The 19,284-nt window shown below is 41.3% G+C and overlaps 1 protein-coding gene across 1 annotated transcript in view; it reads left to right on the top strand.

The window, feature by feature from the left end:
• The first annotated feature begins 4,750 nt into the window (after positions 1-4,750).
• The window catches only part of LOC140467903 (uncharacterized), a 154,414-nt gene continuing 139,880 nt past the window's right edge, over positions 4,751-19,284 (top strand). Inside the window, exon 1 of the mRNA XM_072563979.1 lies at positions 4,751-4,785. Within this exon, the coding sequence (XP_072420080.1) occupies positions 4,767-4,785 (19 nt within the window). The 5' untranslated portion in view covers positions 4,751-4,766. The remainder of the gene's footprint in view (positions 4,786-19,284) is intronic.

The following is a 19,284-nucleotide window of genomic DNA, read 5'->3' as shown; positions in this document are numbered from 1 at the left end:
ACTTGAGGAATGGGTGGCAGTATTTCCTTTTGACCCTGAGGGCTGGAAGCTGTGCACATTTCATAGTGGGATGCTGGTAACTGAATTTCTGGTTTATATTGAATACTTTTAACAAAACTCATACTCAATAGGAAAATAACTTGTAATTTAATAAGATGAGTGGAATATGCACAAATTATAACAATCTTGATACATTTTCATGGATATCACACTGAGCAGATTTGAATTTATGAAGCACAGCTCCCTAATCTTGACTGTTCTGGAATGTGAATGTCTCATTACCCTTACAAGCTAGGAAAATACAAAGGCTGAAACTGACATCATAAGAAAGTTGGAACTTGTCCATGCATGCATGTGTGTGTGTGTGAGAGAGAGAATATTCTTCTGTAAATTACATTCACTGACCTAAGTGTTCAAGGGACAGAGAGAGAGAGAGAGAGAGAGAGAGAGGGAAAGACCGGAATGGAACCTGGTACAAAAGTTAACTCTTTGTGGTCTGATTTGAGCGCCCACTTGTCATGAATTGAATGTTTGCGTGTTGTTCACTGGAGCTCGAGATCCGGGAATGTTATGAACTTAATTTGTATTTTGGGAATCTAAGATGATTTGAAATGAAAAAGCCATTTTGTAGAACGATGATACTGGGCATGTTAGCTGAGTGTAGTTACCTCATGGTCTTTTTCACATAGTTTAGGCTCATTTCTCATTAGAAGGTACTGTCAGAAGGGAAGCTTATCTAGCTAAAAGCAATTGGCCATTTAGCATGGCTTGATTAGGCTTTCCCACTTTGAGTGCACGTAGCTTAATTAGTCAAGTGTACTCAAACCTGTCAATGAGTTTCTCTTTCTCTGCAAACCTTTGCCATTTTATTGCTGCATATCTGATTAAGGGCATGTGGTGTTTATGTAATTTTGATACCAATTTCCATATAAAGACAGCTTGTTTGCAGCAATAAGGGGAGTAGCCTGAGAGAGCTCTTAGGGGTAAGATTTGGCGCTGCTACTCTGCTAATGTTTTTAAAATCTTAGCTCAAGCCTGGCTTGTAGGTATCTATGCTACAGTGTAATATTGATGCCATTGGTAATTAAAGGTAATAATTTAAGCTAAACTGTCTGTAAGAGTTTTGTATACCAGATTACCACAGAATACAATCTCTGGGAAGAACCAAGAGACAGGAGAATCGACGTTTCGGGCATAAGCCCTTCTTCAGGAGTCGGGCTTATGCCCGAAACATCGATTCTCCTGTTCCTTGGATGCTGCCTGACCTGCTGCGCTTTTCCAGCAACACATTTTTCAGCTCTGATCTCCAGCATCTGCAGTCCTCACTTTCTCCTAGAAGAACCAAGAGAGGCTTATAGGTTGACTCCATTAGGGATTCCCTGAGCCAACTCGAACAGGTACTTTAACAATACTTGTTTAGTATCTACTCCATCTCCTGCGGTTCCACATGTAGGCCGCCTTGCTGATCTTTGAGGGGTCCTATTCTCTCCCTAGTTACTCTTTTGTTCTTAAAGTACAAGTATATAAAGTCCCTTGGGATTCTCCTTAACCCTATTTGCCAAAGCTATCTCATGTCTAATTTTTGTCCTCCTGATTTCTCTCTCAAGTATACTCCTGCTGCCTTCATACTCTTCTAAGGATTCCCTTGACCTCTGCTGTCCACATGTGACATATTCTTCCTTCTTTCTTTCTTCTTGACAAAAACCTTAATTTCTCTAGTCATCCAGCATGCCCTATACCTACCAGCCTTGCCTTTCATCCTAACATCAACATACTGTCTGTAGACTCTTGTTATTTCATTTTTGAAGTCTTTCCATTTTCCAGCCATCCTTTTACCTGTGAACATCCGTCCCCATCAACATTTGAAAGTTCTTACCTAATACTGTCGAAATTGGCCTTCCTCCAGTCCAGAACTTTAACTTTTAGATCCTGTCTATCCTTTTTCATCACTGTGTTAAAACTAATAGAATTATGGTCACTGGCTCAAAATGCTCCCCACTGATACCTCAGTCAGTTGCCCTGCCTTTCTCAAGAGCAGGTCAAGTTTTGCACCTTCTCTGGTAGCTACATCCACATACTGAATCAGAAAAAAATTCTTGTACAAATTTAACAAATTCCATCTAAACCCTTAACACTATGGCATTCCCAGTCCAAGTTGGGAAAGTTGAAATCTCCTACCATAACTACCCTGTTATTCTTACAGATAACTGAGGTCTCATTACAAATTTGTTTTTTAATTTCCCTCTGACTATTTGAGGGTCTATCGTACAATCCCAATCCCTTCCTTATTTCTCAGTTTTACCCAATAAACTTCCCTGGGTGTATCCCCAGGAGTATCCTCCCTAAGTACAGTCATAATGTTAACCCTTATCAAAAACTCCACTACCCCCTCCCCTCTCACTCCCTACTGTACTTCCTATAGCATTTGTATCCTGTAAAATGAAGCTGCCAGTCCTGCCCATCCCTGAGCCACGTCTCTATAATCTCTATGATAGCCCAGTCCCATGTTCCTAACAATGCACTGAGTTCATCTGTCTTCCTTGTTAGGCCTCTTGCACTGAAATAAATCCAGTTTAATTTGTCAGTCCTATCTTGACTATTTGACTTGCTTCTTTTCCCAACTGTACCAGTCTCATTTCCTCAATATCTCCCTGGGTCCCACTCCCCTGACCTTACTAGTTTAAATCCTCACAAGCAGCTCTAGCAAATCTCCCTGCCAGTATATTAGTTCCCTTCCAATTCAGGCACAGGTCACTTCTATCCCAGAAGAGATTCCAATGATCCAAAAATGTGTACTCTTCTCCCTGCACCACCATCTCAGTCACACATTTGTCGGTTCTACCCTCATATTCCTACACTCACTAGCTCATAGTACTGGGAGTAATCCAGATATTACTACCCTCGGAGAAGTCCAAAACTAGAGGGCATAGTTTTAAGGTGAGAGGGGAAAGATTTAGATGTGACCTAAGGAGCAATTTTTTCACACAGAGGATGGTGCATGTATGGAATGAGCTGCCAGAGGAAGTGGTGGAGTTTGGTACAATTACAGCAATTTAAAGGCATCTGGATGGGTATATGAATAGGAAGGGTGTAGAGTGATATGGGCCAAGTGCTGGTGAATGGGAGTTGAGTAATTTAGGATATCTAGTTGGCATGGACGAGTTGGACTGGAAGGGTCTGTTTCCTTGCTTATATATCTCTATGACTCTGAGAGATCTGAATGCTTTACCTGGAAGTGTGGTAATAGAAGGTTCGATTGAGGCACACAAAAGGGCTTTGAATGATTCTTTAAATAGAAGGGTTATAAGGAAAAGGTAGGATTTCACATGAATTCAAAATGCTCTGTAAGCTACTGCAGACATGTTGGGATGAATGGACACTTAGTGCACAATAATTCAATGATTCTGAGTGCAGATTTTAATCATCATTACATTTTGAAGTAACACTGCAAGGCTGTTCATAATACATCATTATTCAAGAGATGAAGTTCCCTTGTTCACATTGAGAATAGAACATAGAACATAGAACATTACAGCGCAGTACAGGCCCTTCGGCCCTCGATGTTGCGCCGACCTGTCATACCAATCTGAAGCCCATCTAACCTACGCTATTCCATGTACAACCATATGCTTGTCCAATGACGACTTAAATGTACTTAAGTTGGCGAATCTACTACATAGTGTGACACTATCGCTATGCTAAATGGGACAGACTCCAAACAGATCTGGCAACTCAAGACTGGGCAATGATGAGGCACTATGGGCTGTCAACAGCAGTGAAATTGTATCCTAGTACAAATTACTGTCTAGCATATCCTGCATTCAACCACTGCAATCAAGCCAAAGATCAATCTTAGTTCAATGGAGAGTGCAAGAGGCCATGCTGCAAGTAGCTCTAGGCATACATAAAAATGAGCTGTCAACATGGTGAAGCTACAAAAAGGATTATTTGCGTGTCGAACAGTATAAGCAGTAAGTGGTATACAGCTAAGTGATCCCAGAAGCAACAGATCACACTTAAGTTCTGCAGTCCTGCCACATCCAGTCATGAATTGTGGTGGACAATTAAACAACTCACTGGAAGAGGAAGTTCCGCAAATATCCCAATTCTCAATGATGGTAGAACCCAACACATTAGTGCAAGAGATAAGGCTGAATTATTCATAGCAATCTTCAGCCAGAAGTACCATCATTGTCTCCACCAGTGGTCCCCAGAATTGCAGAAACCAGGCTTAAATGCAAATTGGATTTACTTTACGTGATGCCAAGCAACTGAGGCACTGGATTTTGCAAAGGCTATGGCCATAACAATATTTCAGCATTAGTACTGAAGACTTGTGCTCCAGAACTTGCCGCTCCCCTGGTCAAGCTCCTCTTCTACCAACCACGAGGAAAATTGCCAAGGTATGTCTGATATACAAAAAGCCGGACAAATCTAACCCTGCCAATTGTTGTCCATCAGTCTATTCTCAATATCAGTAAAATGATGGAAGGTGTCATCAGCAATGATATCAAACAGCATCTGCTCAGCAATAACCTGGTTAGTCATATCCAGTTTGGGATCTGCCAGAGACACTCAGTTCCTGACCTCATTACAGACTTGGATCAAGCATGAACAAAAAAGCTGAATTCCAAATCTGAGATGAGTGACAGACCTTGACATCAAGATTGCATTCTACCAAGTATGGCATTAAGGAGCTTACAAAACTGGAGTCAGTGGTTATCACGAGGCTTCGCTGGTTGGAGTCATATCCAGCACATAGGAAGATGGTTGTAATTGTTGGAGGTAAGTGGTCTCAGGTCCAGGTCATCTCTGTAGGAGTCGCTCAGGGTAGTGTCCTTGGCCTAAGTATCTTCAATTGTTTCAGCAATGACTTTCCCTCAGCCATATGGTCAGAAGTGGGCATACTTGCTGATGATTGTACAACATTCAGCACCATTCACGACTCCTCAGATACTGAAGTAGATTATGTGTAAGTGCAACAAGATCTGTACATTATGCAGACTTGTGCTGACAAGTGGCAAATGGCATTCCTGCTACTCAAATGCCAGGCAATGACCAACTTCAATAAGAGATAATCTAACTATCACCCCGGACATTAATTAGTGTTAGGAGAAAGTGAGGACTGCAGATGCTGGAGATTAGAGGCGAAGAATGTGGTGCTGGAAAAGCATAGCCAAGGAGCAGGAATGTTGATGTTTCGAGCATAAGCTCTTCATTGTGAATCATGAGCGTTCCCATCACTGAATCCTGCATGACCAAACAGCACTTGATAAGCTTGACATAATTCAGGATAAAAGCCACCGGCTTGACTGGCAGCACATCCACAAGCAAGCACACTCTCCAACACCAATGTTCAGGAGCAGCATTGTGTACTGCAGAAACTCACCAAAGATACTTTAACACCTCCTTCCAAACCTACAATTGTTTCCATCTCAAAGGAAAAGGCCAATAGATATAGGAGCACACCATCTACGAGGTTTTCTCCAAGCCATTCATTATACTTTCTTGGAAATGTATCACTGTTTCCTTCACTGTCGATAGGTTAAAATCCTGGAATTCCCTCCCTGTGGCCATTGTGAGTCAAATCACAGCATATAGATTGCAGTGGTTTAAGGAGGCAGTTCGCCACCATCTTCTCAAGGGCAGATAGGGACTGGCAATGAATGCTGGCCAGGCAGCAATGCCCACATCCCATGAGTGAATAAATAAAAAGAACAAAGGAGAGAAGAAAGAACCCAAAATTGACAATCCAACTAGTTAATGTAAGTGGCAGAGAAGTTATTGAATTCCTTAATAGAATATAATAACCTTAAGTTTGGAAAGGGCTGGGCTATTCAACGAATGCCAGCATGGATTTGTTGAAGTGGAATTCTTGTCTGACCAACATCATTAAATTATTTGACAAAAGAACTGCATAACTAGGAATTTGAGAAACTGTTAAATTAAATAATGTGGGCAAGAATGCGAATTTAGTAAAGTATGATTAAATCAAAGAATAGAAACCAGGCAAGCAAGCAAGGAATTGATATGGGAAGTAAGTGAGACTTGTCAGGAAGAGTACAAACCTAAAGGTGAAACAACAGATAAAGCTAGCAATTACAAAAATAATAAAAGCATAAAACTGAAGGCCAACAGCATTCAGATTAGATTCCCTACAATATGAAAACAGGCCCTTTGGCCCAACAAGTCCACACTGACCCTCCGAAGAATAACCCACCCAGTCCCATTCCCTTACCCTATATTTACCCCTGACTAATGCATCTAACACTATGGCCAACTTAACATGGCCAATTCACCTAACCTGCACATCTTTTGATTGTGGGAGAAAACCGGAACACCCGGAGGAAACTCCACACAGACAATCGCTCGTGGCGGGAATCAAACCTGGGCCTGTAGCGCTGTGAGGCAGCAGTTATAACCACTGAGCCACCGTGCCACCCTCAGTGTTTAGAAAATAGATGGCCATTGGAAATTTAATCTGGTAGCCATTACAGCGACCCCTTGCAGGGTGACATAGATTGGCACCTGAATGTTGATAGGTACATTTCGGAAGAACAGGAAATAGGAGACAGTGGGAGGGTGACTCTGTTAATTAATGATGCTATCGATATGAAAGAGAAGGTTGACCAAAGTTTAGGGAAACCAGGATATAAAAGCTCCTTGGTGGAGATGAGAAATGATAAGGACAAGATGTCACTCGCTGTCTCTCAACCACCCCACCCCCTCCAATTCAGCACCAGCACCACAGCACCCATCTGGTAGGATGGAGTATAAAAGAAGGAATGATGGGAGCTTGTCAGAAAGGTACAGCGATAACATGAGGGATTTTGATCTACACATAGATTAGAAAAATCAGAAGGGCAATGGTAGCTGTGATGAGAAGTTAGTCTTAGAACAGAATATTTTGAAGCGAACCAGCATGCAAGCTGTATGAAACTATTTTTATGCAATGCGACATGATTAATTAATAGTCACATAGTGAAGGCAGTAACAAGAGTCATAATATGATTTAATTTTACATTCAGTTGAAGTCTTAAAATTAAAAAAGGGCAATTTTGAAGGCAAGAAGCTGAAGTAACTCAAATTAGGTTTAGAAATAGGGTAATAGAAATATGATGTCAATGGACATTTGAGAGATTATTTTAGAATATACAAAATTGATATATTTCCAATGAGAGAGAAAAATTCGAAGATTGGAATCACATGCTGTTGTTACCTAAAGATAGTGTCAAACTTATAAAAAGTGTACAATTGTGTGACAGTGGGTAGCAGTTCTGAAGTTTTGACAGAATATTTTTAAAAATTGACTAAAAGATTAATGAAAGTAATTGGAGTGTAAGAACAACTAGTAAAACAAATAGTAAAAGATTCTACAGATATTTTAAAAAGAAAAATTAACAAATTGAGAGTTTGATCAATAAATAGTCCACCTGAGAAAATTGAGTTGCAGATAAAGTGAACAAGTATTGTGAACGTGTCTTTACTATGGAGGTTTCAAACAACACTCTGCATGTATCTATAATTCAGAAAATGAAAGGGATAGAAGAACTCAAAAAATTACTATCAGAAAATAAAAGTAAGCAAATTATTGAAGGTGCGGTCTGATAAACGTCATCCTAGATTTATTTCTTTTTATGCATTCAATTCTTCAGCCTTGTTACTAATGCAGAAGCTTCTAATTTTATCATTTTTGCCTCCTCCAACACTTTTCACTAATACGGATAGTTCTCCTATAATGCTCGTTTGTTAAAAGCGAATTGTCCTGTAATGCGATTTGTGAATTGCTAACTTTTTTTATAAAGTGAACTCACATTCGCTCATCCCCGGCACTAGGTGTCATGGTGCGCGGAGGATTGGACACCGTGTTGACATCACATGGTCAATTGGTTCATGATCTTTCTCGTGAAGAGCTTTGTGAAAGATATTGTGAAATGTTTATGCTAGTGGACTTGGAAAAGAATCGTGAAAATGCCGACAGCCTGAAGACTAGAAGCTGGGAGCAACCTGTTAATTTAAAACTTTTAAGTGTTGAGAAAAGAATGAAATTTCATTGGAATTGATTGACAGTGAAAGGACAACAGTGGTGAGGAGCAGTTTGAAATTTGGCTTTGTTGTTTGTATTAAGTGTTTTCTTTTCTCTATTGTTAAATATCGGAGAAAGTGAGGACTGCACATGCTGGAGATCAGAGTCGAAAAGTATGGTGCTGGAAAAGTGCAGCCGGTCAGGCAGCATTAGAGGAGCAGGAGAGTCAATGTTTCGAGCATGATCTGATGAAGAGCTGATGCTCGAAACGTCGACACTCCTGCTTCACGGATGTTGCCTGACCAGCTGTGCTTCAGCACCAGACCTTTTGACTCTGTTTAAAAAATATGTCTCGACGTTTTTAAAATAAAATTGCAAACTTATGTGAATCTGTTTCAGCGACCGATCGTTAGGGTAACTAACTTTGATATGGTCAGAGGCTGCTCAGGGTGGCAGAGTCAGGAAACTCTGCACGTAGTGGGTGAAGGAGAGAAAGGTAGGTACCACACTGCTACTTTCGGTGTATGTGTGGAAATGATTAGATTAGATTACTTACAGTGTGGAAACAGGCCCTTCGGCCCAACAAGTCCACACCGACCCTCCGAAGAGCAACCCTTCACCTAACACTACGGGCAACTTAGCATCGCTAATTCACCTGGCCTGCACATTTTTGGACTGTGGGAGGAAGCCGGAGCGCCTGGAGGAAACCCACGCAGACACTGGGAGAATGTGTAAACTCCACACGGACAGTTGCCTGAGGCGGGAATTGAACTCGGGTCTCTAGCGCTGTGAGGCAGCAGTGCTATCCACTTTGCCGCCCCTGAAAAGGTGAGTAGGCTGTGCAGAAGAGATTCAGGGTTAGTCAGGGTCAGATGTTAGTGAGGATGAGAGTGAGAGGGGGAGATGTTGCAGGAAATGGTGGGCACAGTTGAAGATTCTGATGATTGCTTCTGATGAATTCAATAGGTCAATTATAACAGGTCAAAATCAGGTCAGACTGTGCTACAGTTTAAGTACTATTTTTGTTTTGATTTTTATTGGTATTTTTGGTGGTTCGCCCCAACTCTGTTCATCTTGCATTCTTTCAAAGTTGTTTTAGCCAATGATGTTTGATACTGGTAGAACCATCAAGAATACAAAGAATTACCGCAGTAAATGTGACTAGCCAGTGATAATGTCTGAGGTGGGCTATAGTTGCATATCAATAGGGCCATCAGCAAGGTGACATACTCTTTCCATTACTATTTAACTGCAATAGATTACCATGAAAGGTTAATGTAGGATTGAATATATGATTGATTAAATCCATTAATTGCTCACCACTGTCTTTTATGAATAATATAGCAATCTTCAACAATAAAGGTAAGGTCTTGGGAAGTGTTGCTGAACAAAGAGTTCAGCAGTGCAGGTTCATAGTTCCTTGAAAGTGGAGTCGCAGGTAGATAGGATAGTGAAGAAGACATTTGGTATGCTTTCCTTTCTTGGTCAGAGCTTTGAGTATAGGAGTTGGGAGGTCATGTTGCAGCTGTAAAGTACATTGGTTAGGCCACTTTTGGATTATTGTGTGCAATCTGGCATCTCTCCTGTAGGACAGATATTGTGAAACTTGAAAGGGATCAGAAAAGATTTACAAGAATGTTGCCATTTTGGAGCAATAAGGAGAGGCTGAATAGGTTGGGAATGTTTTCCCTGGAGAGTCAGAGGCTGAGAGGTGACCTTAAAGAGGCTTTAAAATCATGAGGGGCATGGATAGAGTAAATAGACAAGTCTTTTCCCCAGAACTGGAGGCATAGGTTTAGGGTGAGAGGGACCCAAGGGACAACTTTTTCATGCAGAGTGTAGTGCATGTATAGAATGAGCTGCCAGAGGAAGTGGTGGAGGCTGGTACAATTGCAACATTTTAAAAGGCATCTGGATGGATAAATGAATAGAAATGGTTTAGAGGGATATGGGCCAAGTGCTGACAAATGGAACTAGATTAGATTAGGGTATCTGGTCGGCATGGACGAGTTGGACCAAAGGATCTGTTTCCATGCTGTACAGCTCTGACTCTATAACTGCCATACAGATATATCTGAGTATCTTAATCTCTTGCAGACATTTTGTAAGAATATGGACACCAAATAAGTCTCAATAAAAGATGAGGCTTCCGTTTTTTCAGCAAACAATATTCCTACTTAATCAGAGGGAGAACCAAAAGATAAACAGGAACCTTGAATTCTACTCCAATAAGCCCCTCCCACAGGGAAACTAGGAAATACATCAATGCACAAACAGAACTGCGGACAGGAGCAACACAAAAATGCTGCTGTTCCAATTTCTCCTTCTCCTCTGTTACAATTACCATCTATTGGTTTAAGCCCATTTTCTCTGCAAACATTAGAAATTAAAGCAGGCACAGTTAATTTAGCCCATTGACGGTGATCCACCTACTAAATAAGATCTTCAAGTCCACATTCCTACCTGATACCTTACCCTAAAACCCAAACATCTATCGAGCATTCATAGCCTTCTAAAGTAGAGAATTCCAAAAATTCACAAGCCTGCGAGTGACGAGATTTCACTTCAGCGCATAATGAAATGGCAGTTCTGTTATTCTGGTAATGTGTCCTTTAGTAGGTCCAAACTTTCCAGCCAGAGGATATAGCTCTGTGTTTGTCCTGAGAGTCCTTTCAAAATCATCTCTGTTTGAACCAGGCCAGCTCTTATTACCCCAGGGGGTATAGGCCTGTTTAAGTCAATTTTTCCTTATTAGACAAGGATTTGTGATCTCTCAAATTTAAGTATTCCTTCCTCAGATGTTGAGACCAAAACTGTACACAGCGCACCTGATGTAGTCTCACTAAGGCCTTGTATAATTACAGTGAAGCTTCCTTATTGTATTCTGTACCTCACAATAAAGGCCAACATAGCATTTGCTTTCTTTTTTTTGTCATTTCTACATTTTAACTGGGTGAATTTTATACAAGGATGCTAAAATCTCTTAGAGCATCAAGATTTAATAGTTTTGGATGATTAAAAACAATGCAGATTGAAATGGGATTTCTTTTATTAATTTTATTTTGTTCATGTTTTCCTGTTTAGCTTTTGGAATTTGGGGAACCCACTCATTTTAAAACAACTGTAAAGACTTAAGATACTGGAAAATGGAATAATGCAATTGTCAATTAGCATAAGATCTGAAAAGTTGCAAGAATTATTTTCTTAAATATTACAACAAGGGCACAGTGGAAATTGAATCTATTTTAAGATATAATTTCAAATTCATGGCCTGATGAACTGGAACAAATGGAACAATCTGGACTGAGACTAGCCCTAACCGGTTGAGTAAATTCTCTAAAGTAATCTAGCCTCTACAGCTGTGCTTCCCAAATATTTTTCCCACAGTGACCCCTTTTAAAACTAGAGCTCAACATGAGACCTTCACAGCTGCAGTTTCAGGGGGAATCTGTGATGACAGGGCCCTGTTAGAGCAGGAGTACAGCTGGTGTAAATTGCATCTGAGCTCCATAGCAAGGGTGGACGCTAGGAAATTGTTTCCATTAGGCGAGGAGACTAGGACCCGTGGACACAGCCTTAGAATTAGAGGGGGTAAATTCAGGACAGAAATGCGGAGACATTTCTTCAGCCAGAGAGTGGTGGGCCTGTGGAATTCATTGCCGCAGAGTGCAGTGGAGGCCGGGACGCTAAGTGTCTTCAAGGCAGAGATTGGTATATTCTTGATGTCACAAGGAATTAAGGGCTACTGGGAGAATGAGGGTAAGTGGAGTTGAAATGCCCATCAGCCATGATTGAATGACGGAGTGGACCCGATGGGCCGAATGGCCTTACTTTCACTCCTATGTCTTATGGTCATATAGCAGCCATTGCTACCATTTCACAGCCCCAGAATTTAAACTTGCAAATCCAGCTGTGGTCTTGACCTCTCACTTTTGAAATCATTGCCCTACAGGTCCTCTCCCCAGTTATCAAATGACTCTCAACACATTCTGCATCAATGAAATGACAGCAGCTTTAAAACCAACCATATCTACTGTTGTGAAATTAAACTTAATATTTAGCACACTGGCTGAATGCACACTTAAAGTAAAACAGCTTCATACATGTACATTTGGCAAGCACCCATAAACTGGTATTAGTACAGAGGATGTTGATCTGGTATCGTCCTCTCCCCTATCTGGAACTGAAGTCCACCAGACGCAAACGGTTTTGCACCTTTATCTTAATCGACAAATATGAAGATCCACATGGTAGACTTTTTTGGTTTTTTGAACCAGATTCATGTTTCTGGAATGTTTTAGTGTCATTGTGTCCATCAAATGTGCCATGCTTCCTGTCGTCCTCCAGCCCAGAGCCATTGCAATAAAACTGCTCTAGAAATCCCAAATTTGAAGTGTTTATTTTAGATCTATGTTGAGTATCTTCTTCCACGATATTGGATGAGCTTTCCATGGTTCCTGCTGTCTTCAACATTCAGATTGTAAGCAGAAAAGTCAATGTCTTGGCTTCAATCAGTTCTTAATCTAGACAGGTGATCTGCAATTGGGAATGAAAAGGGTAATTTTAACTTGCTCCACCAATTATAAATAGGACATTATAAATGGGATGATTATTCCCTCCATTCCCAAGGATCCTTCTGATGCACCTGACCATTCCCTTTATGTTGCAGTCAGTACTTCTCATTTCCAAACAGCTCATCTCTGTACCAACCTGCTGTTAGTCTCCTTTAAACTACTTCCCACCACCAACCCCCCCAATCTAAATTGCACCCTGTTTTAAGTTGAGGTCTGCTCGCCTGAAATTTGCTGAAATCAGCCCATTTGGTTTCCTCATTTGAGCAAGTTAGTGGGGGTGGCCTGGCAGATTACACCAGTATCTCTATATCCATGACATACAGCGGGACAGAGAAAGAGAGAACATTGCAGTTTCTGTCCTCATTCCAATTTGCTTTCGGTTAGAGGAAACAGTTAAGTATTTTTAAAGCTGCTAAAAGTCTCTGTGGGTGACTAAGTAAACACTTATAGTCAATTTCTAATTAGAAAATGTAGGAGCAAATCACTGTAGATGCTGGAATCTGTACTGAGTTAGCAAATGCTTGAGATCACAGCAGGTAAGGCAGCATCCGTGGGAAGAGAGCAAAGTGTAATGTTGCGAGTCGAGATGAGTCTTTATTAGAGCTGATGGTCAGTTCTTATTATAAAAGCTGTGTTGCTTGTGCAGAGAGCCAGCCCCTCAGTTTGAGTTCAAAATGACAGTGGTAAAAAAGGCACTACAAAATTGTTCCATACTGAAATCCTTTAAATGTAGTCTGAGCCACACATTCTCAAAACAGTATTGTTACTGTAATTCCATTTTAACATTTATAATATTTCAGTTTTTTAATTCACGAGCCAGCATTTATTGCTGATTCCAGAGTGCATTTAAAAGTCAGCCACACTGTTGTTGGTCTGGAGTCACATATAGGCCAGATGAGGTAAGGATAGCAGTTTCCTTCCCTAAAGGACCAGATGGAGTTTTCCTGACAATTGATATGGTTTCATAGTAATTATTTGACTCTTTCTTTCTTCAAATTCCACCATCTAGCATGGCAGGATTCATACCCGGGTACCCAGAACATTACATGAGTCTGATTTAACAGTACAGCATTAGTACCACTAGGCCATTGCCTCCCCTGCAAATGCAGAGGCAGTTTAGGCTGAAGATAGAAGTGGTGGGTGTCTGATAGAAATAAGGTGTATACAACATAATTTTCAATGAAACCAGTAGAGTCTGTGATATAAAGGGTAAATGACTATTATACTGATGTCCAGTGTGCATCATCAGTGATGGCAGATTATGTCAGATCACATGTAATAAGAGACCAAAGGAGAAGATTCTGATACAGCCTGTGATGGTCCCCTCTGTAAATGGAGTCATAGAGTTCTACAGCAAGGAGACAGGCCCTTTGGCCCAAACTGGCCCATGCCAACCGAAATGTACGTCCACGCTAACCCCATTTCCCTGCACTTGGCCCATATCCTTCTAAACCTTGCCTATCCATGTATCTGTCCAAATACCTTTTAAATGTTGTTAATGTACCTGCTCAACCACTACTGCTGCCAGTTCATTCCATATGCACACCACCCTCTGTGTAACAAAACGTTGTCCCTGAGGTTCCCTTTTATTCTTTCCCCTCTAACCTTAAAAATATGCCCTCTAGTCTTTGATTCCCCAACCCTGGGAAAAAGACTGAGTGCATTCACCCTATCCGTGCCTCTCATGATAATACACTTCTGTAAGATCCCCCCCCTCAGTCTCCTACTCTCTAAAGTAAAAAGTCCTAGCTTGTTCAACCTCTGCCTATAGCTCAGACTCTTGAGTCCTGGCAACATCCTTGTAAAATTCTTCTGCGCTCTTTCCAGTTTAATAGCATCCGTCCTCGGTGACCAAAACTAAACACAGTAATCCAAGTGCGGCCTCAACAACATTTTGTACACCTGCAACATAACTTCCCAACTTCAAGCCTCAGTGCCCTGACTGATGAAGGCCAGTGTGCCAGAAGCCTTCTTCACTGCCCTGCCTACATGTGACTCCACTTTCAGATCACTGCACCTGAACTCCAAGGTGCCTCTGTTCCACTACACTGCTTAAACCCAGCCATTCACCATGAAACTCCTACCTTGATTTGACTTTGCAAAATGTAAGACCTCACACTTATTTATATTAAACTCCATTTGCAATTTCTCGGTCCACTTCCACAGCTGATCAATGTCCTGCTGCAATTTCTGACAACCTTCCTCACTGTCCACGGTATTGCCTATTATAGTGTCATCTGCAAACTTACTAATCCTGCCTTGTATATCCTCATCCAAAACATTGATATAGATAACACACAGCAGTGGGCCCAGCACTGATCCTTGAGGCACTCCACTAGTCCCAGGCTTCCATTCCAACAAGTATTGTTCCACTATTATCCTCTGCTTTCTACTATCAAGCCAATTGTGTATCCAATTTGCCAGCTCCCCCAGATTCCATGGGATCTAACCTTCCAGAGCAGCCTACTATGTGGAACCTTATCAAAGACCTTACTGAAATCCATATTGACTACATCCACCACTCTGCTGTTGGCAACCCTCCTGGTCACTTCTTCGAAGAACTCTAACAAATTTGTGAGGCATGATCTCCATGCAAATAGCCATGCTGACTATTCCTAATTAAATTCCGACTTTCTAAATGCATGTATACCTTATGTCAGAATCTTGATTCCCTTGATCCCAGCTGCCTGTACCCGAACCATTACTCTTTTTCTTTTCTAGTCAAAGCCTCAACATCTCTTGTCATCCAGGGTTCCCCATTCCTGTCAATCTTGCCTTTCACCCTCTTAGTAACATGTAGATCTTGAACTCTATCTTACTCTTAAAGGCCTCCCGCTTGTCAGATGTCCCTTCGCCTGCAAATAAGCTATTGCAATCAGCCCCTGCCACCTCCTGTCTAATTCCATCAAAGCTTGCCTTGCCCCAATTTAGAACTTTTACAATTAATAGAACTATGGTCACTGGTCGGAAAATGTTCCCCAACTATCCCCTCATTCACCTGTCCTGCCCTACTTCCCAAGATCAGGTCGAGTAAATAGAGGTTTTTCATTCATGAATGTTCAGTTGTTTGCAACAGCCTTGCTTTCGTTTCTCTGCTTCGGACTTATCTCTAGCTTGGGATATGGTGATATTGCCAAGTCCAACTGGATGTTGTGTTGACCATGGACACGCAGATCTAGAAATGGTGTTCTTTAAAAAAGACTGCTCAGTATTGCTCTGTGATTTCTTCTTCCATGTTAGATTCTCAGCTGGGGTACTGACACTAACTGTAGCTGCTACCCACTGGTTCCCTCCAAGCTGCATCGATGACGGTCTCACATTGAACATTAGCTCAATCTCTGTATTCAATATTCAGCTAATGATAGAATCTGGAGCGGATACAATTTGAATACTGTATTCCCATAGAGAAGCATTAGATTTCAGGGCCTCTTGAATGCAGTGCAGTTTTCATGAGAGGGCAGTGGATTGGGGTATTTGAAACCTGCTGCTGTTAAGTGACTGTTAAGATGTGGAGCTAATTAAAAACCTTTTATTAGGCCAGTTTCAGATTTTCAATTGATATGTCCAAGGAAAGTGTTGTATGAGCATGAAGCTGCACACACCAAGGAAAATGAAGCACCCAAAATGTCATTTGAAAGAGGGAAAATTGTGCTCAACTGTCTACCAATATTGAAATCAACTACCCCTCTCTGTGTGGCTGGAAAATCAACCTCTTCTTAAACTTCCCCTGGGAAAAATCACTGGGAACGGATCAGAAAACCATCCAAATGCATGTCCTCCCCTTCCACCTCTGAAGCCCTGATCTTACCATAAATCAGGGCCCAGACAGTGAGTGTATATTAAACGTTAATAATTAGGCCCTGTGCTTCTGGAGATGAGGGTGCCTTGTGCTCGGGGCATAGCTGCTCTGACTGGGGCCTGGGGCAGGCAGTACAGACAGGTCAGGTACAGCACTAAGCCTATGATTTCTGCCTGGCCCATGTGGCTAAGCCTTTTACCAGGATGTTGGAGTATAGAAGGAGCCTGTGGTAAATTCTGTGCCCATATTAATCAAACCCTCCTGCCACTTTAATGGTCAGCAAACCAGCCAGTCTGATCTCTTCCTCCTGTCAATGTGAAACCTCTCATTTGAAAGAACTAGATTAACGTTTATCCTTCCTTGGTGGTTTCGATTTCTCCATTAGGAATTTGATCTGGAGTTTATTGTACATGTAGATTTAGTTTCACTCAGTTTCCGTTGTTTGTTTCCAGTTTGGCAATGGTTTACTGTTTCCATTGGAACTCCTGTATCTGGTGTTCTACAGGCTGAACATTGCTTGCATAATATCCAACCCATTGGTTTTATAACTGCTTGTCATCTTTTAAGCACTGGAGCAATTGAATTTCTAACAAATCTGCATTTTTATATTTTAAACAGCCACATTTCCAATGAGCCCTAGCGTAGAATTTCTCAAACTTTCATCCAAATTATGCTATTATGAATCTTAAACAATGTTGTGACCCCTCAGTGAAAACTGAGGTTTTTCCGTGGGGGACAAAGATGATGACACTGGGGGTGGATGGGACAGCTCTATTGTTGCTACTTCTGAGCTCGCAATACCAAAATTTGAGATCGCTAATCCATTTCGGGCCTCATTACCAACATTGCTCCCAGCAATGGTTAAATTTCAGTGTTGTCTTCTAGACTGAATGATAGTCTCTGCTTTAGAAACTAGGAACTGTCTTGCTGATAGAGTGAGAAGCAAGGTTGGGCCATACTTTCTGTGGGCAGCGTGATGGCTCAGTGGTGAGCACTGCTGCCTCACAGCGCCAGTGACCCGGGTTCAGTTCCAGCCTCTGGTGACTGTCTGTGTGGAGTTTGCATATGCTCCCTTTGTCTGTGTGGGCTTCCTCCAGGTGGTCCGGTTTCCTCCCACAATCCAAAGATGTGCAGGTTAGATGAATTGGTCAAGCTAAATTGCCCATAGTGTTCAGGGGTGTGTTAGTTAGGTGCATTAGTTAGGGGAAATGTGTCTGGGTGGGATACTCTTTGGAGGGTTGGTGTGGACCTGTTGGGCCTAATGGTCTGTTTGCACAGCGTGGAAATTCTATGTACTATATATATCTCTTTGCAGAGGGTTTTTTGAAGAAAGTGTTTTATCACAAGGCTATAAAGGCAGGTAGACTGAGGAATTAAGGCCTAGATGCCAGACAAATGTATTTATTGTGTGACTTGATGTTGCACAATGAGATTGGGTTCAGTACAGGCTTCTAGTGAAAAGGCAACTTCAAGGCTTCAATTTATAATTTATTATAAATTAATATTAAATAGTGCTATACATGGTAATCAGACATATGACAAGTTCTGATCTAATAATAGATTACGTTTGGATTAATCGATGTATTCATCTGCATGTTTACATCCTTTTGCTCTTAAAATTCTCCATTCTTGTCTAGTTTAGTGTGGTCTGGTGTCATCTGTGCTAACTCCACCAAGACCGTGCTATTTATGTTCAGTCACGTGCAGTTGTGTGACATTTTCTCAATGTTGTCCCAGGGTCCTGAAGATTTTAAAATAACAGAACTCTATACAATTCTTCCAACAATATGACTTTCGTATTCTATGACTCTATGACTCTAGTTAGAGAACATCTATTCAAGTATGAGACAATCAGCATTCAAAATTTATGAAGTGGTAAAAGCAAATTACATTGATATTGTTTGAATGTTTTTGAAGGATCTCGGATAGGGAAATTCACTTGGTGCAATGATGATGGGTTTTGAGAAGTTCTCATAGACTTTTGATAAATATCTTAGTAAAGCCGAAGGGGAATGTAGCAGTAGGATTTGAACATTGTCTGGTAAATCGGAAAGAAAGCATCTCCTTATTGAACATTAAAAGCAGATGCACAATTTGAAGCTGGACTGAGATGCTATCGTGTACAATCATTCAGTCCATTTGCCATGATGGTATTTGAACCTTGGTCCCCAGAACATTACCAGGGTCTCTGAGTTAACAGTGTAGTGAATAATACCACTAGACAGAAATCCTCAGGGGAAACTCACCCATTGGGGAGAAGGGAAAGACATGTCGAGGGATCACTGGAGAGGGCTCTAGGCTCTTATTGGATTCCTCCACGCACTTTCTAACACTAGAGTGCCTTGGTCAGACCCTGTTTACACATGATGGATGTCCACCACCACCACTCAAAGGGGATTACTGCAATTAACTGCCCTTGCTCCATATCCCAGAACCCTTATCTAGCAGAAATCCATGAAAACTGGCAATCTCAAACTGGCTTCTTGTTACATTTCTTCTGATTTTCCATTTATTGGTGAACCAATGAGAATCTTGGTACAAGGAAGGTACAAGCCATTGATTTGATACACAATTGCCCAAAGTGAAAATGGCGCAGATTGCACTTCTGTAATTAGTCATTATAAAAGGAAACGTGAGAAAGGACTTTGAGTTAGTGATGCATGAGCCTCCCTCATCCCAGGGACAGATCACTGTCCTACTCAAAGTATAATGTCCTGGAAAAAGGATTTCTGCAGTCCTCGCCTGTACATTATCTGAAATCAGAATACCAATAATTTGACACCTTACATTATTTAACCTGATTAGCTGTTACCGTAGGTTTCCTATTTCCATAGTGCGAACAGCCAAGGAATGTTACACAGAGGATTGCAGAAACTTATCTCATT

The sequence above is a fragment of the Chiloscyllium punctatum genome, chromosome 46, assembly GCF_047496795.1.
Source record: "Chiloscyllium punctatum isolate Juve2018m chromosome 46, sChiPun1.3, whole genome shotgun sequence".
Lineage (NCBI taxonomy): Eukaryota > Metazoa > Chordata > Chondrichthyes > Orectolobiformes > Hemiscylliidae > Chiloscyllium > Chiloscyllium punctatum.
The sequence above is the reverse complement of the archived record's forward strand: the minus strand, read 5'-3'. Positions and strand labels throughout refer to the sequence as shown.